We start from the raw sequence: 26,156 nt of genomic DNA on the forward strand, positions 1-26,156 counted from the left end.
ATAGCCTTTCCCGTTCCCCAGACCCACTAGAAGCATCATCATTCTCCTCGTCAGCCAAGCCTAGGGGCCTTTGTTGCAGCCGCATTACCCCTGCCTGCAAAGGCAGCCTCTCAGAAAAGACACCCCAGGAGCCAGACGGTGGCAGGGCTGTGTCTGCCCACACAGACTTTCGGCCTAACGATGTCCGTCATTAACCCTTCTTAGTTTTACCCTAGATTCCTTTGGAGAAAGGCGTTTGAGTTACTCAGGTTGCCACAGTAAATCCCCAGTAATTGATCCTCCTGACCCCCAAATAAACCCAAGGGGCCTAAAACTGGGTTCTAACATGGCAAGTCTAAATTTGGGGCTCCCACCAGCAGCCCAAACACTTTAGAAACGGTCAGCCCATCAGGACCCTAGGTAACGGGTATGTTCTTAGGCCTCAAGAAGTAGGGAATGGGTAGGTCCTTGCAGGCATCCCACTGGCCCTTTGCACTCTGGATAAAGCACTGTCCAAGGTGTCCGGTGCGGAAAGGAAGAGCTGCGACGTCGTACTTACTCCTCAGCACCCCCACCTCGCACCTTCCAACATGAAGTTGCTGAAATGCATCCGTGCTATCTCTTCATTTTGATTAGATTTTAATCTCTCTTTCTGCTCTCTCCTTCTCTGCTACTCCTCCTTAAAAATACATGCCTCCCGTCAACCTCAGAAAACCCGGGAGATCAGAGAATAAATTATACCATTGTGACTTCTCCACTGCTCAGTCAGAGTTGAAGTGCAGGTCAATCATTCATTCATCACATGCTCTTATCAAGGAGGCAGAGCATAGTCTGTACAAGGTGCTGAGGAAGGAGATCATGGAGAAGACAGATGAGGTCCTGCCCTCACTGGGCTTACATTCCAGTGAGAGATGCAGCCAAGAAAACAAATGAAATCATTTCAAACTATTAGTGCGTCACGATGGGAGGCTCAGGATATGTGGAGTCAGTGTGGGGCTATCGGGGAAGAGGGAGAGGGGCCAGCTTCGGGATACTACTGCTTTGCTGGGAGACCCTTAGCAAGAGATGGTGGAAATGACTTCTTCCTCTCTGAACCTCAGTGTTCCACTCTGTCAAATGGGCGTCTGGGACACATTGAGAAGCAGACTGTGTAAAACACTTACAGAGGTGAGGACCTCTCAAGTACTCGAGGGTTGGCTGGGTTTCTTTCACCTGCAGCAGCATCTCCCGGCTGACATGTTCGTTGCAAACCCTCTCTTGTTTGCCTGCAGAAACCAGCTCTCTGCTAAAGAGCAGGCGTGGTAGCCGAGATGGGCTTAGTGGGAAGGACAGGCAGCCCTTTCTACCTCCCCACATGTGCCATTTTTTCAGGTGCACATTCATTTCTGTTCTCAGCCAAGATGCTTTTGATGGAAGCCTTTGTCTTTTCTTGGTTACATTTGCTTTGATTTTTATAAGAAAACCAGTTTGTGGGCTTCCCTCAAGTATCACTCAACTTTTACTCCTTGAGTTCAAGAATGTTTACCGTCCCCGCAGGCCTGTCTGTGTTTCTCCTCTTATGAATTGGGCTCCTAACTAAGCCACCTCGGGTAGAAAGAGATCTGGAATTGAAACCAGCCCCATGTTTAAACTGCTTTCATCTTGCTTCAGATTTTTCCTCCCAGGCTTTCAGATTTTTAGTCTCCTCAACTCTTGGCAAACATTCATCTTTATCCTCAGAGAGAAGGAAATATTAATAAGAACCGGCAATAGTCCTGCGTGACCAATGAGGAAACTGAGGCAGCAGTGCCAGCTTATTTGAAAGCTTTCATTTTTGGAGTTCCCAGTTTCAAGCTGGGGGAATTGTTCACATTCTTTTACCCTAAATGAGTGTCTTAAGAAGTTCTCTAGACTGAATCATATGTGTCTCTGCCTCTCTCCTCAAGAAAGTGACTCGTTTGGGGGAAAAGGGGGAGTGGGTTTATAAGGATGCAGTACTGGACCCAGCGAGACTGGCCTAATTCCTCCTGGTGCCCCTACCCCCAAACCTCTGTTTTGGCTTCATAAGAAAGACAGCTCTGTCTACTTATAATTGATGGACACGGTTGTTTCCTTTTTGGAAGAGCTTTCCCCTCTGCACTCTCCCTCCTGCCTGATTTTAAATTCCCAGTTTCCAGACCCGACAGTGCTGGGCTGCACTCTGCGTGAGGTTAGGAACACAGGGGAAGAATGTGTGTGACAGAGCCCCGGCCGGTTGAGTAATGTTTACTCTGTTGGTGGCTGGGACGCTCACTCGAGCTGGCAGCGGTCCACCAGCCAGAGGAACATTCCTGCATTATCAGGGATGGGAGATTGGCTTTGAAATGTCAAGAGTGAAAGGCAGCCCACCAGATTCTGGGTGCAGCTCACAGACCCCAGTGAAAGGGACCCCCAGGCTTCAGGCTCAAAGGCCACGTGAGGTCAAGCTGAGCCTCCCACTGCCCAGGAGACCACACCTCCCTCTTTGCTTCTTTCTAAAAGAGCAATTCTGGTCATGCTTTCTGGGCTGACGCTGCTGTTCTGTTTGCCCAGCATTTTCTTTTTCAGGAAAAACCAGTGTTTCTCTAACCTTATTTTATTCATTCATTATTCTGGCTTCCGAGGAAGGGAGATCTGTATGCCCATTTTACAGATAAAAATGCCAAGGCCCAGAAGTTGACTGGCCCAGAATCATCAGAGAGTCAAAGCAGAGAGATAGAGAGAGTATGAATTTAAAGTGGCTGGACACTGGTGCCCAGTTGATTTCTGGAGTTGTGGAATTGGGGTCTCAGCTGGTTTTTCTTTTTTTTTTTTTTAACCGCACCACATGGCTTGCGGGATCTTAGCTCACCAACCAGGGATTGAACCCGGGCCATGGCAGTGAAAGCGCCGAGTCCTAACCACTGGACAACCAGGGAACTCCCTCAGCTGGTTTTTTTAAACCATTTTTTAAAATTGAAGTGTAGTTAATTTACAATGTTGTGTTAGTTTCAGGTGTACAGCAAAGTGATTTGGTTATACATATATATTCTTTTTCAGATTCTTTTCCCTTATAGGTTATTACAAAATATTGAGTATAGTTCCCTGTGCTATACAATAGGTCCTTGTTGTTTATCTCTTTTATATATAGTAGTGTGTATTTTTTTTTAATATTTACTTATTTCTTTATTTATTTGGCTGCACCGGGTCTCAGATGCGGCACACGGGATCTTCGTTGCCTCGTGAGGGATCTTTAGTTGCGGCACGCGAACTCTTAGTTGTGGCATGTGGGATCTAGTTCCCTGACCAGGGATCCAAGCCGGGCCCCCTGCATTGGAAATGTGGAGTCTTAGCCACTGGACCACCAGGGAAGTCCCATAGTAGTGTGCATATGTTAATCCCAAACTCCTAAGCTGTTTTTTGAAGCTCATAGAGAGCAGGATTAGATACCCAGGGCTCTATGGGGTAGTCCAAGCCCCTGAAGCACAGGTTTCTGAAAAGTTTCTGTGGTTAATTACACCCTGGGTAGCTCCTCTCTGGGGTCCTCCTGGGAGGCAGTTGCTTCCATCTTTGAACACAGGGGCACAGTCAGTCCTATAGAACCCAACATACCCATCATAAAAACCACCGTGCTTTGCAAGGTCACACAATAAAAACCACAGGGCTTATGGGAAAAAAATGCGGTTAAGGGCACAATACTCCAAAACTTTGTCATTGACACCTTTTGAAAAGATAAGAATCTAATAAAAACATTAGCAGAGTTTTACACCTGTTAAATGCTTAAGAAATACGTAAACACTGTACAACAATAAATATGGCACTTTACCTTGAGAAAGTCCTAAAATTTGCCCATTGAACTGAGCATCGGAAGGGTTGCAGCTGGTGAGTTATTGTGAGGTGGGGGATGGATGTGGCTTACAGCACATGCAGTGAACCAATGGTAGCTGGTAGATGTTTGAAGAGTGTGAGAGTGTGTGTGTGTGTGTGTGTGTGTGCATTTAGTGTATTCCTATGTGAATGGATAAACAAGTTCCTACTGTATAGCACAGGGAACTATATTCAATATCCTGGGATAAACCATAATGGAAAAGAATATAAAGAAGAATGTATATATGTGTATAACTGAATCACTTTGCTGTACAGCAGAAACTAACACAATGTTGTAAATCAACTATACTTCAATTTTTTAAAAAACTAAAAAAAAAAAAAAAAGCAATTGTAGTATATTCCTCTGTGGCTCCATTCAGCTGGGTGCAGATTTCTGAATCCCTCAAATATGAAATTCATGTTGTACTCAAGTTATTCCCTAATATATCAATAGAATTGGAACCAATCCACACTGTTAATACCAATATTACCGCAGAACTGACTGTATTTTCTCCTTCTGCCAGAAGGGATGCTCCCTTGTTCTCTGGGGCAAGGATCCTCAAAGCATCTGAGGGCTTATTCCCTCATTCAATGAATATTCACACATCAGCCCCTCTGCTAGGCTCTGAGGATGCACTAATGAGTAAAAAGCCATCTCTTTAAGAGGGAGAGAGAAGGAAACATATCATCAGAGCATTTTAGTGCAGGGCGACCAGCTCCTGCTGTAAGAGTCTCTACTGTATGTAAAATGCAAAGGATGGAGCAGATAACTACCAGTATGAATCAAGGAGAGCTTCACAGAAGAGGTGACATTTAGCCATTTTAAATGATGGGACATGGAGAAGAAGGGAAGAGTTCTCCAGGCACAGGGAACAGCATAAGCAAAGGCACAGAGGCAGGAGATGGCAGGGTCTGGGTGAGGAGTGGCAGGGCTCTGACATGGCTGTATGGAATGTGGTGACAGATGATACCAATAAGGCAGACTGGAGTCACAACGGCCCAATTCTGCCGTTCAGGTGTTGGGGCTTTTCCAGAAGGCAGTGAGGAGCAGCGTTAGGTTTCCAAACAGTGCAGTGACATGGTGCAATTTTGTTCTAGAAAGAAATCTCAACCTGCCGTAGTGTGAAGAGTGCCCTGGATTGGGTGCTGGTACAGGAAGGCAGGGTATGGAGAAGCTGGCTTCTGGAACCATAAGCTTCCTTCATGTTTTGTCACTTCTGACCAAGTCATACTGGATAGAAACCAAATGATTTGTCTCTGTCCCACATGCTGTCAGGAGTTCAGAAATAGCATCATCACCCATGATGCTGAGGACTGGGAACAGGTGAGAGTAGATACCTCTGCTCCAACGCCTCAGGGATGTCTCTAGATTCCAGCTAAGATGCCTTTTGCTGCAGGACATACTTGCCGTGGTTCTTAGGGCTGGTGATAGGGATGTGGCCAATTAGTGACTTGAGCCAGGAAGTGAGTGGAAAGTACATGACCACCTTCTGGCCTTGTCATTTCTCCTATGGGACCTCTGTGGCTATTAGCCTGGCATCTTCAGTCAGTCACTATTAAACCAGACCCCTCGTCGTATGTTCATTTTCAGAGCCTGCAGTGGTGAAGGGAGAAGGGAAGATGCCATTCCACTTCTTACAGGCTCCCTGCCACAATGCCTGGCACAGGATAGGTGCTCAATGAAGTTTTGTGAACTCAGCCTTCCTAAAAATATCTTTTAGACAAAGACAATCCCCAAATAGGAGGAACAGATGTGTCTCGAGTAACTGTTGTGTGCCAAGCGTGGCCTGGGTAATTTCACACCCATAACTCATCCAATGACCGAAGGGATGGAAATTGTTAACAATAAAGAAACTGAAGCTCAGGGAGGTTAAGTAATTCCCCCAAGGTCACACAGCTATTATGTGGTAGAACCAGGATTTAAACCCATGTCACCTGGCACCAGAGCTTATTCTACTTTGGTTCTCCTTTCAAGCGCTCTTCTGGGTTTGTGAAATACACAAGGACCTGGCCTCTCCTTCCTCCAACGAGAACATCGATTTCTGGTCTCACCAGCAGAGACCTTGTGATACACCGTCCACCTCCGCACCCCCTTTTAAGGCGGCTGGCTGATTACAGCCACCCTCTCAGGAGCCTGAGTGATTGCCAAATTCTTGGCAAGAGGAGTGTCAGTGGGAAAAGCTACAGGTGCACCTGGAGCGGATGAGCAGCCTCGTGCCCAGCTCTCACCACACTCTGCAGTGATGATAGCCCCCTCCCCACAGTAGGCACTCCTCTGGCTGAGAGCTGAGGGAGCTAGAGCTCACCCAATACACTGATGGCAGAGCTGAGTTCAAAACAGGGATCCCCTAATCCCCAGCCAGACGCTATCTCTTAACCAGCGGTCCTTAAAGGGAGGTGCAGAGGTCTAGGCCCATCTGTCTTTGAAGAGAGCAGCTCCATCATTATATTTCTCATATAATGAAGTTCCGCTGGGGGAGAAAACAAGGTTTACAAAGCACAGCAGCCTTGGGCTATGCTGCCGGGATTCTAACAAATGGCTCTTGCCTCCCTCCTACCAGGCTCCCTTGTAAAGAAGGCTTTTGTTTCCTGCAGATATCTTTGGTTAATTATTTTTAAATAAATAATTATGTAGCCTGAGGTAGGGGAGAAGTCTCCCCACGACCCATATTCGATCACCAGAGGGCTGGCCCTCTTCCTTCAGCCAAATTAAATAGGCGAAAACGAGCGTCTGTTTGACTTGAGACTGAATCAATGATGGGGACAAGCTGGGAGGTGAAAACACACCTGACTCCCAGCGTTATCACTGCTCTCTCAGGAGCAGAGCATCTTGGGGAGGTAAATAGCTGGTCAGGGAGTCAGAGGAAGCAGGAGAAAAACAGGGTGAAGTCCAGTTTCTCCAAAAGGAAAGAACAAGAGGGCCAGGGGCCAGGCCTCCCTCCCAAGTTGCTTCCAGGACAAAGCATCAGTGGTTGCAGCAGAGTTGGATTCTTTGGAAATGATTCTCCGTGGAAAGGTAATTCCATTCAGTACTTAGAATCTACCATTCATTGTCCAGAATTCTAGAGCCTTAGGGCAAATATCTTGGACTCCATCCCTACACCAGCTCCCTTCTTGCAGCATCCCTAGCCGTGTTTGCCATTTATTTGGCATTCTGCTGAGAGCTTTATAGATGTTATCTCTAATCCAAACTAGCCCTATTAAGGAAGCGTTCTCTTCACTTTATGAGAGGAAACTGAGCCACAGAGAGAGAGAGTGATTTTTCCAAGATCATGCATCTGTTAAGAGCAAAGTCAGGATTGGAACCTGAGTTTGTCCAGCTCCAGAGCACACAATCTTCCCATTAGCCCTCCTTGTTAGAAAATCCTTCGTTTAACTGATTTGAAGTCTGTCTCCCCCTTTTCTACTGGACCCAGCTGCCTTCTGAGCTCACAAGTTCCAGATCTCTCTTCTCCTAAATAAGCATCCTGCTGGGAACCCAGTGGCAAATATGAGTGGAGAAAAAGGACCTAATTTAACCCAACGGGATGGAGTAGAGGGTGGTAAAGAGGAGACCTAGGGGCTACAGGTAGGTGCAGAGGAAGACAGACAGGACTGGGCAGGCAGTGTTGGTTTGGAGACGTGGAAGTCTTTCTTCCTCTTAGCTTCATGGTTCCTGTTCCCCACCACCACCAAAATATAGTGCTCCAGACCTATAACTACCAAATTCCAGGGCTACCCCTCTGCCAACACCCCCACCCCCCAGCAGCCCCTTGAATCAAAGGATGGGGAAACAACCAATAGAAGAAGCCCACAGAGCATGCATCAAGCCACTTCATAGTCAAACAAGTTGCTCCTGAAGGTTAGAACCCTGCCCTAGCATTTGTTTGTTTTCTCCCTAGCCCTCTTAAGCTCTAGGTCATATCAGCCTTGGGGAACGTCCTTTGCACAATTCAAGGAAAACTAGCTTGGATCTCCTCTTGGCAAGCTTTGTCTTCGTGAATAAGAGGCTGCTGGTTAGGGCAGCTTGCCTGGCTCCCGGGGGTGCGGAGGGGGACTTTTGTAGGCTCCTCGAGCAGATGGGGCTCCAGGTGGGGCAGGAGGCAGGGCAGGGGGCAAGCGGACCAACAGACCTCGGATACTTGATACAGTGATGTTTGATCCTGGGGAACTGGGCAAAAGGGAAAACGAAGGAGAAGTTGGCCCTCCTCTCCAAATAATTCCATGCCTAAGGCGTTTGGTCTCCGTCCCTTGCAGGTAGGAACAGGGTCCCCCGAACCTTTTTGTCGAATCCAAAGCATAAACCAGAACACTGTCTTTCTCAGCTTTGAGCTGAGGGTGAGATGCCCCAGCTACCCCTGGCTTTGTCTTTGGCTGTTTCATGGGCACATCAAGCAGGACTTTGCACACTGGGCCCACGTTCTCTTCCCCCTTCAGCTCCCTTCAGTCGCCTGGTCTCTGCCCAGCACTGTCCGTTTCCTGAGCACAGACCTGCGCTTTGGTTCCCGAGCGAGAGGGAGGGTCAGAGCAGTGACGTTGTACACATGCTTGGTTCTCCCCTCCCTTGCAGACCAAACTGCAGTGGTTTACTAGCCATCCACCTCCTGCCTGTGCATGCTGCCTGCCCCACCTCCCAGCAGACACGCCTTCCCCTGGGCCCTGGAAGTCAGCCAAATGGGACCCCACCAAAGGAATGTGAGTTCCAGAACCAAAGACTCCTAGCTTCAGCCCCATCCTGATCCTGCTCTGCCTGTGTCCCCCTGGCCTCTTGGGCTTGGCCAAAATGGTGGGGCACAGAGTCTGGTGCATTTTGTTGTGGTCCTTAGAAGGGCCGCTGGGCCAGTGCCTCTCTGTAAAATCCGTCAGCTCATGCTTTGAAGCCCTACTCGGCCAAGCGATGCCAGGGAAACATTTCTAGAAGGCATTTTGAAGAACAAAAGAAATACGCCAGCCAGAAAGAGAAGGCCCTAAATCCTAAAAGAACTATGCTGAAGCAACAAGAATCAGAATCCATTCATTTGTTCATTCGTTCGTTCATTCATTTGACAGATATTTATTGAGTGGCTACCAAGGGAATACAGCAATGAACAAAACAAAACAGATCAAAACATGCTGCCCTCATGGAGATCACATTCTAGAATTCAAGCAGAGGCCATGCAACCTCTACCCTAGAGAAAGACAGCTGATACTTCTCATGGGTAGACAGGGGAAAGAAGGCAACTTTTCTTCCTCGTCATCCACCCTAGAAAGCAAGTGTTCTCGGGGTCAGGTGACACTAATATTCGCTGTTGGGTCTGCCTTGTTTTGCAGGAGTGCGCTACAGCCAGCAGGGAAACAATGAGGTCACTTCCTCCTCAACAATCAGTCACCATGGCAACAGCGCCATGGTGACTAGCCAGTCTGTTTTACAGCAAGTCTCTCCAGCCAGCCTGGACCCGGGCCACAATCTCCTCTCACCTGATGGTAAAATGGTGAGTACACCTGGGCCATTGTAGCTCTGGAGCTGATAAGATAAGAGGCAAAACAAACACAACTTCTCACAAGGCCTGCCTCAAACAATGAACCATTGTAGCCCCACAGGGGAAAATGGGGGCCGTCCAGAGTTGGAACGGAAAGGTAGAACCGGTGACCCAGCCTTTGGCGGGTGGAAGAGGTGTTCGGTTTGAACCCAGCCAATAAATCTGACAGAGCCCTGCTCTCGTTTTATTGATTGAATGCCTCATAAAGGAGCAAACCGGGTGGGACACTGTTTGTTTTGGGGCTGCCAGTGACATTTGAGTTGATAAAATGCTCATTCATCCCCCCCAACCCAGGGCCTCCAAAGCCAGTTTTTTAACCCAGAGAGCACCTCACTTTGAAACAAGCCCCCTCTTTCTCTTCACACCCCCCTGGTCCTGGCAAGGAGGGTAGTTAAGTCAGGATTGAGTGGATGGCGAGAGGTGGGGAAGCTTCTGGCACGGGGGTTTTGAAGGACACTGGACGGCAGTGAAGATCACAGCACAAAATGGCAGGTGGGGTGGGGCGGTGCTTACAGGGTGAGTGGGAAACACCGACTTTGAAGTTACAAGGACCCGGGTTCAAATCCCAGCTCTGGCACTTAATAGCTGTGTAGCCTTGGGCAGGTTCTAGCTCTTTCTTTCTCATCTATAAAAAGTAATAACACTAGGGTTGTTGGCGGAACAAATGTGATAACACAAGAGGCACGGTGTTTGGGACAGTAAATATTCAATGAATGACAACGTGGTTATTGTTAGGTGAATGTCAGTATTATTCTCCCTAAATGAAGCTGTCTGTACGCATAACTACAGCCCAGCCCCAGATGTCAGTTGAGCAGCCCCGCCCGGTGAGGAATAGACTAGTTGATGTTGAATTTTCGAGCAACACAAGTGCAGCAGGGGAGGGCGGCTTCCGAGAGAACACGAGCATGACGACACTAGGAAGGGTAGGACGTGGAAAACTTGATTCTTTGGGTCATGCTCTGTGTTTCAGGAGAGGGAGGAGCCGTGGGTTCCTGGCTTCCAAGCTCAAGGTGGAGCCGTATGCCTTCCTTCAAGGTGTCTGACCTAGAGGCGGGGGGAGGAGGGGGCAGGGAGCCGATGCCATTTTAGACCTTGACGTGTGTGCCGTGTAGGCAACATAGGAATGGTGAGTCACAGGTGACTGAGTCCCCAGCTCCCTGGAGGAAAAAACAAAGTGTAATATCCGAGGGGAGCGCCAGGCCCGGCCAACTCTAGTTTGGGGGCTTGAACTGATCGCTCCCTGGTAGTGGTCTCTGCAAAAGGAAACGAAAGATGCTCCTAGGGGAGCCCTTTTGCAGCCCCCCTGCCCACCTCTCATCCTTTAAGCTTCTTCTTTGGCTGCCTTGTGAGACCCAAATAAGTTAAAGGATTGCCCAGACTTCCCTGGAGGAGGGGGCCTTGCGGGAGAGATCTTGGCTTCCCAGCGGAGGAAACAGGTCTCCTCTCCTATTGCTTGAAGGTCCTTGGGGTTTCCCTGTGAGCCCTCCCGCCCTTCCTCCTAACAAGCAAACTGCCTCACCCAGGCCGGGGCGCTCTAAAGGCAGCCGCAGGAGACGCTTTTTTCTTCTCTTCTGCTCGGCAGCGCCCTAATGGGCAGTATGTTATTGGATTGATGATTGACCAAGACAGCACACCTCAACGTTAGCAAACACCTGGAAGCTTGTTTGCAGGGACCAGCTTTTCTCTAGTTTCCAACACCCTGGCTCATATGTTATGTCACTATCGCTGGATGCCCAAATTCAAGAGTCTGTTTTCGGTTAATATATAACAAGCCATCACAAATCTTGGTCCACCAAAGACAGGAGTGGAGTATGGTTAAAAATAACGCAGCAAGGGAACTAGTGTGTCCACGTCTTGGGTTCTGTTGTTTATCAGCCATAGGATGGACGTTGCTTAACTTCAGTTTCCTCATCTGGAAAATGGGGGATAACAATGCCTGCATCACCAGGGTGGTGTAAGGATTGTCTGTAACTCTGCTGTTTTGGGGATAAGACCCATCCAGGGAATGACAGTCTCCGTGTGCTGACCTGTGGTAGGATGTGCATTTGAAATCTTCCCCCAGGGATTGGTTTTGGAAATAATGGTGATCCATTTGAGTTTTCTTTTGCTCTATTTGGCCCCCACCCCATGCCCAAATGGCATGCGTCCACAAAGAGCTGGCCAGGTTTCGGATTGCAGTCTGTGTGTGCTGAACCTTGTGTTTTAGAAAAGCACATGCTGGATACTTTCACAGTATCAAAGCAGTAGAGCTTAATAGTGAAAAGCTCAGGCCTGGAGGCAGATCGCCTGCTCTTCATGGCCACTGTACCACTTGGCAACATTTCTTAACTTCTCCAAACTTCCGTCTCCTTGTCTGCAAAGGAGGGTTAATAGTACCAACCTCGTAGATGGTAGGTATGTAAAGCACAAAGCAAAGGATTGCAAAAGGCATCGTTGATACCGTTCAAACTCTCTGGATTATCCTGTGAGGATCATGACCGATATTCTTGGCAGCTCCCTGGCTTCCATCAGTCCTGAAGGCAAATAGAAAATGATGGTTGCATTTTAGAGTGGGAAGGAACTTGACCAAGGTGCCCCCCAAAATAGTAAGTGGATGGGATTTAAAGCCCAGCAACACTGGGTTTGAATTCTGGCTTCCTCGCTTACTAGTCAGGTGACACAGAGCTACTCTCTCAACTCTTCTGAGGCTCACTTTCTTTTTCTTTTTTAAAAAATTTTTATTGAAATATAGTTGATTTACAATGTTGTGTTAGTTTCAGATGTACAGCAAAGTGATTCAGTTATACATATATAAATATATATATATATTTTTCACATTCTCTTCCATTGTAGGTTATTACAAGACATTGAGAGAGGCTCAGTTTCTTAATCTGTACCATAGAGCAATAATCATAATGCCTTCCCTATGTGTGTCATTAACTATTGAGGACAATCAGTGAAAGCGCTAAAGCCATACACATTTAAATTGTTTTTATCATTAGCACCCACGTTTCTCTTTCACCACTAAAACCAGACATTGAAATGGCAGAGATTACTGTCACTCCATTGACTTTCTCCAAAGGACTGCATTACTCAGGGGAAGTCTGAAGGCAGGTCACTGATTTTTTTTTTTTTTTTTTTTTTAATGACTCTGACATTTTGAAAAACAAGTCCAGCAAACAAGCTGGTTCTCTCTTGTTTGATGTGGTCAGAATTCCTTCTTGGTCACGTGACCCCTAACTCATGTCTTGATGCTCATTTTAAAAACACAAACAAACCTGTTTGGTTTTTCCTTTCTTTCTTTTTCAAATTCACCTTGGAAGCTATGGGGTTGATCAGAAGGGCAGGCAGGAGATAGTGTCTTCCCCCCTGGGTGCTGGTGTGAGACCTATAGTCTAAGGAGCTCTGGGTCACAAGGGAAGGAAGAAGGAAAGGGTGACTCAAACATCTGATGTATGTATCCCAACCCTAACCCACCTGTCAGCATTCCTGATGCCATCAAGAATGTCTGAGTTATTTCAGAGTGAGGGGGGACAGTCCTTTCTTAGTAATACTTTTAAAAATTATTTTAAAACTATAAATAGTAAACTACTTTATCATGAATAAAAGTATGTTGTGTGTATGTGTGTTTTGTGTGTGTGTGTGTGTATGTGTGTGTAAAACTGAAAGCTCCTTATAATTAATGGGGAGACATTGGAAGCATTTCTGATAATATAGAATCAAAGTAAGTACATCTATTACCTCTGTTACTGGTTAATACTACTGGGAAAATTCTAACCAATGCAATATGACATGTAGACATATTAGCACTAGCAAGGAAGAGACCCAATTAGCATTATATGCCTGTGATGCCGTTATATATATACTTGGGAAAATGAAGAAAATCAATAAGCAAAAGACACTATTAGGAATAAATAAAAGGATTCAGAGTGGCCTTGGACAAAAATACACAAAACTCAGTAGGTTTCTCTTACTAATCTGTCATTAAAATATAATGGTGAAACAGAATAGGGGTACCTGGAGCCAAGCCTCATTTAGTAGCTTTGTTATTACAATAGTAGCTCCTTGCCAAAAAAAAAAAAAAGTTGTTTTTTTTTTTTTAATGTATAGTAGAGATTTGGGAAAAGTAGAGAAGCCCAATAATGGCTGATCTCCCCCAGACAAACCTTAGTAATAATTGTCGGGGAAAAGTCCTCTGTAAAAAGTAAGAACTTGAATTTTAGAGTCAGACAGACTTGGGTTTGAATACAAGAGTTACCATTTACTAGTTGTCGGATCTCAGGCAATATGCACAACTACTCTGAGCCTCAGTTTTTTAATCTGTGAAATGGGAATGGCAGAAGTATCTGCCTCGTGTCTATAGTGAGGTTTGTGAGTTAATGCATGAGCAGTGCTTCCTAGAACCTGTACTCAGTGAAAGCTTCCCTGTGCTCCTGCCTGGGCCCTAATCTGCTATGCTAGGGAATCCCAGGGCATTTCTTCAGCTACTATTTTTAGCAATCACGTGTCTTTAGCACCAATAATATAGAGGGCATAGAGCAGAACAGAGGATACTTTCAACATGAGCCAGAGACAATCATATAATACACATGGGCTGAGGAATCTCTAAGGCAAGCTAGTAATTCAAAGGTAGTCAACAAACAGAGGCACATGAGGGAAGGGATTATGGTCAATATTACTTACCACTCCACCCTCTGTACCTAGAACGGTGCCTATCCCTCACTTGGTGCTTAATAATTGTTCCTGAATGAATGAATGAATGAACCAGTGAATTAGCTGTGCCAAGGAATTGCTAAGCCACGTCGTTTTGGACACTGCTCTTTGCAACCCCGATTCCGCTCATGCTGCTGTTGTTTTTTTCTCTCCAGCAGATCTCAGTGTCAGGAGGAGGTTTGCCCCCGGTCAGCACCTTGACGAATATCCACAGCCTGTCCCACCACAATCCCCAGCAACCTCAAAACCTCATCATGACCCCCCTCTCTGGAGTCATGGCCATTGCACAAAGTAAGCTCTGTTCTTGGTCAGAACACCTGGGGGCAGGGAGAAGCAGCGTGGGAAATGAGTCAACCTGATTTTTAAAAAAAACAAAAACAAAAACAGAAGAACTAAAGAAGATCCCCTTAAAACTCACCCACCACTTGTAGGTTTGATTCACCTCGTTTCATTCCTTATCTCTCTCCTCAACAAGATTTGGATTGTTTAGCCTAAAATAAGAGAAAGTTATGGAACGGAGTTGAATCTTGGTCACAGCTCACCAGCTGTGCATTGTGGGTCAAATCATTGAAGCTTTATGAGGGTCAGTCTCCTCATCTGTAAAATGGGTTGCTGAGGCAATCCAATGACCGTGTGTGTAGACACTCCTGTAAATCGATAAAGCATGAGTATGTATAATATTGTAGCTTACACTTTTGTCTGGTGTTCATTCCTATCCCTAAGTATGTGGTGGATTTTCCAGGAGGTTGGCTTGTGTTGATGTTTCTTTGTGTTGGCCAAGATGGAGCAAGACATGAGGGGCTTCCTTCTTAAAGGGGAATTCTGTGTGGTCGAACGAGACCTCCTTGGCCCACGGTGAAAACATACTGAGAAGGAACTCTGCAGGAAACTGTCACAGCATCTCTGAGCCTTCACAGATTTAAGGAGAAATAGGTTGTGTATGCCCAGGCCTGAAGACAGGGAGAGGGGTCAGGTCCTTCCAGCCGCAGCAGCTCGCATCCCACAGAAAGTCTGTCCCCATCCATCACAGATGGGCCATTTCAGGGCGCGGGAAGGCTGACACGGCTGTGCCAGTGGATGTCTCTCTCAGAGTAATAATGTTGATGAGTATTCAGCATATTTCAGGCTTATGGTAACAGCTCAGGCCAAGTCTTCCTTGTGACCCAGGGAAGCATCCCTGAGAAGTCTCGGGAAAGATCTAAGGGCAGTACATTGCTTATCTTTCTTTCACCCTAGGGATCGCCCACTGTCCTCGTGGCCTCACTGTGTCCAGTACCCACAAAGACCGCCTCTTTATTTGTTCCTGCCTTTTTCGCTCCTCCCTCCTCCCTCCCTAAACCATCTCTAGTCAGGGTAGCAACTCAGATCACTTCTGAAGAGAAGGACTCGTGCTCTCCTTGAGGGCAAAACAGGGCTAGGCCCCTAGGAGACACAGGAGTTTGCTGAATGAATCGGTGTGGCTCTGTCTGTCCTCAGCAGCTGGGAGATTGACGCCCTCCCCATTGAGTTTTGTAAAGGGAAGTGGGAAAGGAGAAGCCTTTAGAGAACTCACAAAATAAAGTATTTAAAATTTGCTGCCTTTTCACTGGGCCCTCTCCAGGAATATGGTAACCACACTAACACCAGGGTTTGAGAATGAGATAGGATAACTGAAACCAGCTTGCTTACCTTCTAGAAGATTTGAAAAGGCCCACGGATAAGATATCCCACCTATATTTTTACAACCAAAATGATACACAAACTGTCCTACTTACCTTCTCTCTTCACACGTCCAGCTTTGGCTGACACACACAGTTATATATTTTCTTAGGCACTATGTGAATCAAAATTTTCCCTGGAGCTATTACCTATTTTTCTGTTTTGTTCCTCCTAATTTTTCTCACCCATACTTCTCTACCTTCTTACAATAATCTTAATCTCCTACTGGAGACAGCCAACACCAGAGTACGTTGACCTTAGAAGGGTGTGTGCGTGTGTGTGTGTGTGTGTGTGTGTACTTGAAGCATGGTGAGGGTCACCAGAAAACGTGGCTGAGATGCAGTGGTCCTACCGCATGGAGTGTCAGGATGAAGAATCAGTTACCGAGTCCAAGCTTGTACTGCTCTCCACACGACAGACCAATAAACCGAGAGATGAGTTTTGGGGCAAGGAATAGCCGACTCCTGTCCTGTTGAGTACGTGGGCCCTGCCTGGCAACTGCAGAGGCCCAAGGAGAATGTGATAACAGATTACCCAGCAGTGCCAATTCCTCGTTCTCTACTCACCTACTGGACTGGATAACATGCTTCTTAAGCAGGAACCAGTGCCCAGAAAACAGATGGGAAAGGCCAAGAGTCACACTCCGCAGGAGCTCGAATGACATCAGTGGCTGTCCATCCTGGAATTGAGGCACATCAGGGTCACAGACTGTGTTGAAAATAAAATTCCTGGGCCTCACCTCTAAAGTGTCTGACTCATTAAGTCATGGGTGAGGCCGAGGAATGTATATTTCTTAAAGTGCTCCCCAGGATGATTCTAAAACACAGGCAGGCTGCAGAAGTATGCCCTCCACTGTCATCCACTCTAGACAGCATAATTTGCTTTTCTGGGCAGAGATTTCCCAAAAAGAGCAGTGGCAATGGGCTCGGGGAGACAACAGCAAATCCATGGGGCTTCCTCGGGTACTGAGACCTTACGTAGAAGGTAGGAAAGGGAAACAGGAGATCATGGTATCGGGTGAGACCCTGCCTGGAGGAGAAGCCGAGCCCCCCGGGGAATTGGAGATAGCACTATTCTGAGTGATCAGAGGACCCCACCTCCCCAGTCCCAGCCAGGAGAGCCAGGAGGGGGCTTATTCCCCTTCCCTTCTGCTCATCGGTCTCACCTTTTAGGTTTCTGATAACAGTATCAGCTGGGTTCTGAGCAGGCAATTGTTGAGGTCTTTGTGCTATCTCCACAGAGGACTGCCCCCTCCTGTGAACCTGCTTATGGAACCCTCTCCATCTCAGGAAGGGCTCTCTAGGTGACTTTTCCACATTTGCCTAAAAGAGACCTTTCTCTGGGTTTCCTTCTTCATCGCATTCTTCCCCCCACTTCCCAGAAAGCAAGGGCAAAGGAACCCTGGCAGCTCCAGGAAAGAGGTTGGGGTGTCTTTCCCCTGCTCCTCACATCCCCACTCCCACCCTGCCTCAGGTGCCTTCCCCAGAGTCCCGCCCAGGGAGCCGATGGAGGGTGAGTACCAGGGACCTGATCTTTGCAGTGCCGGCCTCAGTTCTAAAGAGACCTTAGGATACAGACACAGTACAGAACCACGGAGGCCCTCATCCTTCCAGAACAGAAAGCAAACCTACTGTAACTGCCAACCTTCAACTTACTGCTTACTCCTTCCAATATCTGGTCCTTTTGATGCCACCAGCCCTGTGCTGCCAGATAAGATATACCTGCTTCATAGACTGATTGAGTTGCAGTGTTTTATCCCCTCTCTGTTCCAGTCAAGAGAAAGAGCATCTGACCTCTTTCGGGTTTTGCACAGCCCGCTAGACGAGGGGCTTCAGGCTCCATACCTCCAGGACTGTGGAGGGGGTTTTGCTTTTTATCCAAATGTGGGTCCCTGCACACTCCTGCCCCCTGCTGGACAGACATATCTAGGAAGTAATCTGCACCTTAGTGTGGACGCCTTTAACTCTGCTCCCTCAGAGCCAGGCATGGATGGAGCAGGCAAGCATAGAGCCCCGCAACCTCAAGGGAGCTAAGTTTGGGAGGTCACAGGACGACTTTGGGAGACTCTCAGCTCTCCGTCAGATCTGTTGAAAGCCAATTTGCATCCACCACTCGCTGTGGAATTTGAGCGAGTCAACTTAATCTCTCTAAGCCTCAGTTTTTTGGTCTATAAGATGGGTCTATAAAATTGCTTTCTGTGCAGTCTCTTACGTAACAGGCTCAGCCCAGTGCCTGGCAAATAGCAGGGGCTCCGTTGATGACCATTCACATCTGTTCACCTGTCCTCCTCCCTGAAGCCATCTCTAATCTTCCCTCTTGTTCCCACAGGCCTCAACTCCTCCCAAGCTCAGAGCGTCCCTGTCATCAACAGTGTGGCCGGCAGCCTGGCAGCCCTGCAGCCCGTCCAGTTCTCCCAGCAGCTGCACAGCTCTCACCAGCAGCCCCTCATGCAGCAGAGCCCGGGCAGCCACATGGCCCAGCAGCCCTTCATGGCCGCTGTGACGCAGCTGCAGAACTCACACAGTAAGGACACGGGCAAGTCGGGGAGGGAGCCCAAAGGGACCTCAGCAGCCAAGCTCTTCCCTCTCTGGGTCTGAAGTTTCTTGGAAGCTTATTGGTTTGGTCACTTTTCCCTACCTGTGATCAACAAAGCCAATATCTCCAGCATAACTCTTACGCAGTGCTGTGCCTTTTCTGGTCCTCTTCTCTACCCCCAGGATTCCTGGGGGAAGATTTGATGAAGACAATTAAGGCCTATATGGAAAGGCGAGCTGGAGATAGAGAGTAAGGGTAGCGTAGATGTGGAACGAACTCATGCCCCCTTTCCCACCCTGGCCCCCGTGGAAGAGATCCCCAATCAAGCACAGCCCCTTTTCCCAACGAGCCTCAACTTAGCCTTTTCAGTTCAAAATTCCAGGCAGCTGTTACCAAATGATCAGACTTGGCATATAATTTGCCTCCTATTTGCCTTCACTGAAACTGAAAAATCTTCCAGAGTCCCCACACCCTCCAGTTTCCACACCCCAAACATCTCCAATCAAGAACCATGAACATGGGCAGAAAATACCACCTACACATCATCCTGCACAAGGAATATTAGAGTTTCTGCCCCCCACACAGAGGCTGCTTCCCACCTCCAGTTTCTACACCTACCCCAAGTCTACCTTTCAACCATTTAGTTCCCACCCACCCCCATCCCCCGTGTCTCTCCCCCTACCCCCTCCTGAGCCCCAGACCCCCAGTCCTCTGGCCACGTCAGGCTATAGTCCCTGGCCTCCAAGTTTGGGGAGAACTCATGGAAAGGATGGCTTCCCTGCTTCAAGCACAGTTCCCACAGGGACACCGGGAACGTCTCTGGAATAGAGTGATAGCCTTAGGGTCAGACAGACCTAGCTGTCTGATTAAATCCTGGCTCTGAGCCTTACCAGCTAGGTAGCCATTGTTAAGTTCCCTAGCTACTCTCAGCTTCAGTTTCGTCCTCGTAAAATGGAAATAGTGTGCACGTAGAGTGATTAGGGAAATGAAACAAAAATAGGTATGAACTGTGTTTGGTAAGCGTTAAGAGTTGTAAAAATGCAAGTGATTATTTATTAAGGGACTCCTTAATAGAAGGAGGCAGGGATGGGAAAGAGGATTTCAGTTTCTCCTCCGGCTGCCTCAGGCAGAGCTGTGGGTCTGAGGGAGACCAGCCAAGTTCAGCCTTCTGCTATGCTCGGGGCTCTATCCCCAGGCCTGCAGAGCTGGTTTCTAAGTACCATCTCACATTCCAATCACATTTTCGTGGCTTTAAAAAAATCTGCCACAGCCTGTAGCAGAGTCTGGGACCACAGGTGTACCACTGCCCTTCCGCCCAGGGCCAATATGCTCCCCACTTGCCCCCGCCCCTCACCTGGGCAGGATTCCTCAGTGGCGAGGCCCGGGTATGACAGTCAGAGAGTGGTCACCAGTGACCTGTGGACTGCCATGGCCCAGCTGGCCTGGCTGGCTCTGAAGAGATTGCTCATGGGGCCCCAGACCAGGAAATAACCAGCCTCCTTCCAAGGGAAGGGCAGGTTGGGGCGGCGGGCTGTGACCTTCACCCCCGTTCCCAAGTGGAGGACTCCTTGGTAGAACAAGCTGGTCCCTCCCTCAAGGCCAAACATCCACATGCTTTCTGGGTTGGTCATGTGACCTGGAATTTACATGACTCTTATGGATGAACTAGCATGAGTCAAAGGTTCCAGACTTGGTGGACACATACTAGAAAAACAAAAAGTGAGCCACATGGTCCTGTAGGTTTTATTGGAATCTAGTCTCCTTTTGTCCATCAGCCTTCATATTTGTGTGATGTCACAAGGCATGTTAGTGCAAACTGGAACAGCCCAGAATTATACAAGTAATGACATCCGTGTCCATTTACAATTATTAATTAATCTACAGTTGCTAGCACGAGACCTGGTACTTGAGTCATGGCAGAAACAGTAAGCAAACAGGCCAGCTCCTTCATTTTGCCAGCTACTTAGAACTTTTTTTTGCCTTAAGTTCTCAGATGCACCACATATGCCTAAGGATCACTTGTTGATGCCCAGGAGTCTAATACTTTGTTGAAAGTCAGGGGGAAAGAAGTGCTCCCACCCAAGAAGTGCCATCCACCACTGCATACCAGGCACTGTGCAAAGCTATTGATCTATTTGGTATGAAGTGCTTTAAACACAAACTCTTCTAATCCTACATCATTCCCATTTTAGAGGTGAGGAAACTGAGGCTAACTGAGTTGATTAAGGAGCCAGGATTTAAACGCATGGCCGTTCTTTTTATCACATCGCACTGCCTTGCCAGACATAACCACCACCACCACCTTCCTTTTATCTGCCTGGGGAAGCAGGAGCAGTGGTGTGGGATGGAGGTGGCGGGGGTCTGTAGCTATGCTCACGCCTGTGTGATCTACACCTTGATTTTGTCTTCACTCTGTCTCTCTAGTGTATGCACACAAGCAGGAACCCCCCCAGTATTCCCACACCTCCCGGTTTCCATCTGCAATGGTGGTCACAGATACCAGCAGCATCAGTACGCTCACCAACATGTCTTCCAGTAAACAGGTAATGCCGGCAAGAAGATGCGGGGGGGAGGGGAGGGATGACTATGGCTACTCATGTGCAGAGAGTGTGGCGAGTGTGGACTCAGCCACAAGCGTGATCCTTCTGAGGCTCCCCTGGTACTTGCTAAAGGAATCCCTGAGGTCACAGGGCAAAGAAGATGGGCCACAGCCTGAAGGGGAGGGACTTATTGCTCCCCCTCAGCATCCCTAACAAGAGCGCTAGAGTACTGAAGTTTGATCAGTTGCTAGAGACTGGATTACACAGAGCCTATAGGCACTGAGATTGAGTATCTCCAATGGATTGATCAGTGAGCCACGGAAAAGGTATTTCCAAGGAGGGCTCAGAAAGTCAGACCCCCTGCGGAGTTCCATGCTTTGCAAGAGGGATCCCTGAGGATTTGCCACCAATAGAGAAAGTGAACAGTGCGTCCTCAGGCTGATTCACCCAGCCCAGGACCCATGCTGGACCCCCAACGCTGTAAGCTCTAGAGAATGACGCAATTCTGCCAACCCATGGGGACTCCCCAGTAGACAGCCTGGCCTTGCCAGGGACCTGCATTTACTTGGTGTTTTACAGAGAAACTTAGAATCAACTTCCTGGTGCATTGAAAGTGGGGAATCCAGAGGCTTAGTCACCACGTCAGTTGATGACTAATGCCCACCTCCACACAGAGGGGATGGAGAGTAAAGATGACCCATGGTGAGGCTGCAGCTTGGACAGCTGGACTGGAATGAGATGCCGAGAGTTAGAAAACAGGACAAGATGTCTGAACACAGGTCACAATTCCAGAGTAACACAATAGGACCTTTTAGTAGCTGGGGTCTGTGCAGTGTGGGAACTGTTTGGCCTTTATTGATTACTAGATAAGTAGGCGACAACCTTGAACTTCATGTCAGACGCTCTCGGCAGGGTTTGGTCCTGTTGATGGTCTTTTTTTTCCCTCAAATCACACCTCATCCAGTGCCATGTGTTTCTGAGCAAGTTCTTTCACGGGCTCAGCTTTCTCTGTTCTTCCTTTGCCCCCATCTCCTCCTGGTCCTGCAGCGTCAAACAGGTGGGTTCAATTCCTGGCTTTGCCACTTGCTTGGTGACCTTGACCTCTATGAGCCTTCACTTTCTTCATCTCTAAAACAAGTCATAACATCTGCTTGTTCTGAGGATTTGATGATGTCATGTAGATTAAGTGCCTGGCACATCTTGGATGCTGAAACACATACAACCTAGGCATCCAGGCACTGGAATTGGGGGTGTAGGGGAGGGAGAGGTGTGTGGGACCTGCTTTGCTACCCTTCTCTCACCCATTGGAAGATGAAAGGACAGCCCCCATTGCCCTGCCCTTCGACTCCCATGTGATTTCCCACTCTTTGTAGTGAGCAGGGAAAACATTTATCTGTGCTCACAAATCTCAATCAGGGGGGCAGCCAGGCGCAGCAGCCCTGCTTGGGAATACCTTCCCCTTTGAAAGGTTTATCAATCCATCTGCCGCTTGGTCAGCCCTAGATGGGGCTGTGATTAATGATTCCTGTCTTTCCCAAGTTGACTTTGATGCTTGCTTGTTGAAACAAGTCCTCTGAATTCAGGAAATGGTCTCTTAATCAAAATGCTTCGAGATGCTCTCTGAGACGCTGCACCGGCCCCCAGCCGGCTTCTCCCCTCCACCGGACAGAGTGGCCAGCCGACCTTGAAGCCGCACGGACGGCCCTCTAGAACTACTGTGAAGTTGTTTCCGAGTCCCCGGACATTTCAGGAGTCTATGATGGACTCACTTCCAGGATGATGATAACATTTAGTAAGGATAAAACTTCATACAGCACTTTACAGTTTACATTGATACTTCTCATGAACATTATCTCACCATTTTCTTTTTTACCAAAACCTCCTAAGAAGTACAAAGAAATGAACTGAGGCTCAGAGATGCAGGGTCACCTGCCCAAAGTCACATAGATGATATTCTGGAGCCAAACTTCCGGACTTTGGTCTTTGATTCTAAATCCTGGACTCTTTCCACTTAAACAATACTTGTCTTCCAATACCCATCTTTAAAACACCCGTGGTAATCGCTGCTCTTGTGGTCTTTAACGGTCAGGAACAAGAGTAAAAATTAAGCCCACATACTGTATTCCAGTCAGGAAACTTTCTTCCTACAAACTACAGGAGAAGAGAAAATAGGAAAGACAGAATGAAGTAAAAAGAGGGTAAAGATGCTGTCTCCTGGCAGCAGAAGGAACCCAAGGTGAAGAAAAGTTGTACAAACTCTGTTCCAAAGGCAAAGGGTCAGAAGTGAGTTCTGGAAGAGAATTGGTGGCAATTCTGCTTTTTTGTTGTTTTAAAGTAGTATTTTCCAAAAAGAGTTTCAAGGCTATTGCTAGGAATCAGGGGCCCATGGCATGAGGAGAAGATTTGGCATGAGAAGAAGATTCCATGGTCAAATTTGTTGGGGAAACAGCTGGGCTAAACAGAAATCCCACAGGGCAGGGCATCTCAGAATCTTTCCTGTGCTGATGTGGGCAGTGAATAGAGACCCATCCCGGGCAATGCTGCTTTAGAGGCATCGTAGAATGCTAGGAAAAGCCAACAGGCCTGAGCCAATCCCAGCTCCTTCACCCCTGCTACACGACCTTGGGCAGTTAATTCATGGCTGTGAGACTAAGTTTCTTCATCTCTAAAGGGGAAAATCCCACCTCCCTCTTACAGAATATTCAAAGTGCCTGAAGTACAGAGTCACGTGCTCAAAGTGATAGCTTCCTCTCTGTTCCTACCCCTTTCTGTCTGTGATCCTTTAGGAGACACCTTCCATTAGCTCCTTCAATATTTAACTCACTGCTTGGTCTGCATGTGATCAAAGGAGGTTCTGACAATAATATTTCTCAGGGTTAGGACCATCTCTCAAGCACATCCTGCCTCTTGGGCCCAGGCTCCAGATCCCTGCTTCCCATTCTCCTGCTGGAACAAGGATGCCCTCTCACCCACCTCCCAGGAAAAAAGCAAATAGTTCAGGGCCTCTCAAAGCACCCAAGCCCTTTGTGTGTAGCCAAATGCCTGGGCTTTAGTAGATGTTCAGTAAATATGAATGAATGAATGAATGAATGAATGAATTCAGATCTAGCATTTTTTGACTGCCTCCCATTTGCCACACAGCACTCCAGATGCTTGTCCATCTTAACTTCCTGGCTAATCCTCCCACCCATCCTGCAAGGTAGAAATTTGTATGCCTGATTTATAGAGCAAAAACCTGAATTTCAAAGATGGGAAAGAATCTGCCCAAATTCACATGATGGTAAATCTGGAGTCGGAGTTCCAGACTTTGGTTCTTCTCACTCCACATCCATTAAACAACACTCACCTTCTAAGATCCATTTTTTTAACATTTAATTTTTTTATTTTTTTGGCTGTGCCATGCCACACGGCATGCGGGGATCTTCCCAGACCAGGGATCGAACCCATGCCTCCTATGTTGGGAGCATGGAGTCTTAACCACTGGACCGCTAGGGAAGTCCTAAGATCCATTTTTAAAGTACTCATAAAAATGACCCAAGGTTATGCCAGTATAAGACTAAAGCCAGCATTTGACCTTGAATCTGTCTGATCCCAGTATTTTCCATTGTCAAGACAGACATGCCCCAGGGCCTCGTGGATCATGTTTCGGGAACCTCAGGCTGGAACTTTCTTGCTGGGAATCCTTGGCATCTACTGTCCTCCATCCTTTCCAGAGCTTATGCCCCATCCCCCCCTTCTCAACCCTTGGGTGCTGGCGAGTTACCACCTAAGTGAGTCTCTGCCTGAGCCTCCTGCAAAACAACAGCCCGCCAGCCTGGAAACCAGACCACAGCAAGCACCGACCTTGGCTAGAACAAGTGTGGGCAGGCTGTGAGCCGAGTCCTGTTTCCACAACTTCTCTACCCACTGCTCCGCTTCCTAGTTTACATAGAGAGAGGTCAGGAGAGGACCCCCGGAGCAGTCACCCGTCAGGGGTGCTGACGAGAAGGAGGTGGGCAGCCTCATCATCATAAATCCCCTGCAGCTGCCCCCCACCCTCCCGACCTTCCCCACTGGCAGTGTGGGCTGATGAAGAGCCGACGTGGGCGCGAGGCAGACCCGGGCTCGAGATTCTACCGCTGTCTACCTGTGTGACCAAAGGGAAAAGTCTAGCCTCTCTGAATTTCAGTTTCCTCACCTTTAATATGAAGATAACGATTCCTCCTTTGTGGGATCATTGAAAGGACAAAACGCAATAAAACTTGTAAAGCACTCAGCTTGGCGCTTGGCTGGAAACACCCAGTCCGTGGCAGCTGGGTCGATCTTGGCTTTCCCTGATGGTAACCTTGAGTGTCTCTCGAGCTTAGGAAGGAGGATCTTAAATGGCAAAGGGCATTTTTTTCCCCCTGGTGTCCCACTCAAGATAAAAGGCAGTAACCTTTTTTTTTTTTTTTAAATTTTACAATTAATTTAATGGCAACGGGTAATCATCAAATTAGCAATGGTTATCCTCAAAAGTTATTACACAAGCTGTGCTACCATTTTTCAAGGTTGATCGGATACCTAGAGTCACAGACATTTCCCACATAAGATTCATCACATAAATCAGACTTGGTTTATCACCAGCACTTATAAAACCAGACCTAGGAAAAGAACTAGGTCTGGGGACACATGCATGGTCTTAATATAGCGAATGTTTAGCCTGCCCTGATTATTACAAAATGAGAACAGCGAGAATATTCGCAGAAAAGGCAGTAATCTTACGTAGTGGGTAAGAGCACAGAATTTTCTGTTCTGAGACCCTGGGCACGTCCCTTAAAATCTCTGTAAGCCTCAGTTCCCTCATCTACAAAACTGGAAGTATAATCTTTACTTGTAATTAATAGAGCTATAATTAATCTAACTTAATAATAATCTGTACTCACTGTCTCCACTTCCTCACCCCCAATTCTCTTTTTTTTCTTTTTTTTTAATTGAGGTATAGTTGGCTTACAATATTCTATACGTTTCAACATAGCGATTCACAATTTTTAAAGGTTATACTCCATTTATAGTTATTATAAAATAATGGCTGTATTCCAATATCTGTGCTGTACAACAGATCCTTGTGGCTTATTTATTTTATTCATAGTAGTTTGTACCTCTTAATCTCCTTTCTTTTTCCACCCACCTTCCCTCTCCCCACTGGTAACCACTGTTCTGTTTTCTATAATCTGTGAACCTGTTACTTTTTTTATTATATTCACTCATTTGTTGTATTTTTTAGATTCCACATATAAGTGATATCATACAGTATTTGTCTTTCGCTGTCTGACTTCTTTCACTAAGCATAATACCCTCCAAATCCATCCGTGTTGCTGCAAATGGTGAAATTTCATTCTTTCTGATGGCT

The 26,156-nt window shown here is 47.3% G+C and overlaps 1 protein-coding gene and 1 non-coding gene across 7 annotated transcripts in view; one reads left to right on the forward strand and one right to left on the reverse strand.

The window, feature by feature from the left end:
* Window positions 1-26,156, forward strand: part of HNF1B (HNF1 homeobox B) — a 53,384-nt gene that overhangs the window by 22,726 nt on the left and 4,502 nt on the right. For 2 of the 6 annotated variants that reach the window (XM_061176750.1, XM_061176752.1), the window contains exons 5-8: window positions 9,112-9,272; window positions 14,171-14,303; window positions 18,039-18,233; window positions 20,670-20,788. In XM_061176750.1, coding sequence (XP_061032733.1) covers window positions 9,112-9,272; window positions 14,171-14,303; window positions 18,039-18,233; window positions 20,670-20,788 — 608 coding nt within the window. Of the gene's footprint in view, window positions 1-9,111; window positions 9,273-14,167; window positions 14,304-18,038; window positions 18,234-20,669; window positions 20,789-26,156 lie in introns of all 6 variants that reach the window. The other 4 variants (XM_061176749.1, XM_061176751.1, XM_061176753.1 and 1 more) reach the window with 3 other exon arrangements.
* LOC133081056 (small nucleolar RNA SNORA72) lies at window positions 25,379-25,510 on the reverse strand. Its single transcript, XR_009698725.1, has one exon. It is a non-coding gene; the product is annotated as a small nucleolar RNA SNORA72 (small nucleolar RNA).

Source organism: Eubalaena glacialis, chromosome 19, assembly GCF_028564815.1.
Source record: "Eubalaena glacialis isolate mEubGla1 chromosome 19, mEubGla1.1.hap2.+ XY, whole genome shotgun sequence".
NCBI lineage: Eukaryota > Metazoa > Chordata > Mammalia > Artiodactyla > Balaenidae > Eubalaena > Eubalaena glacialis.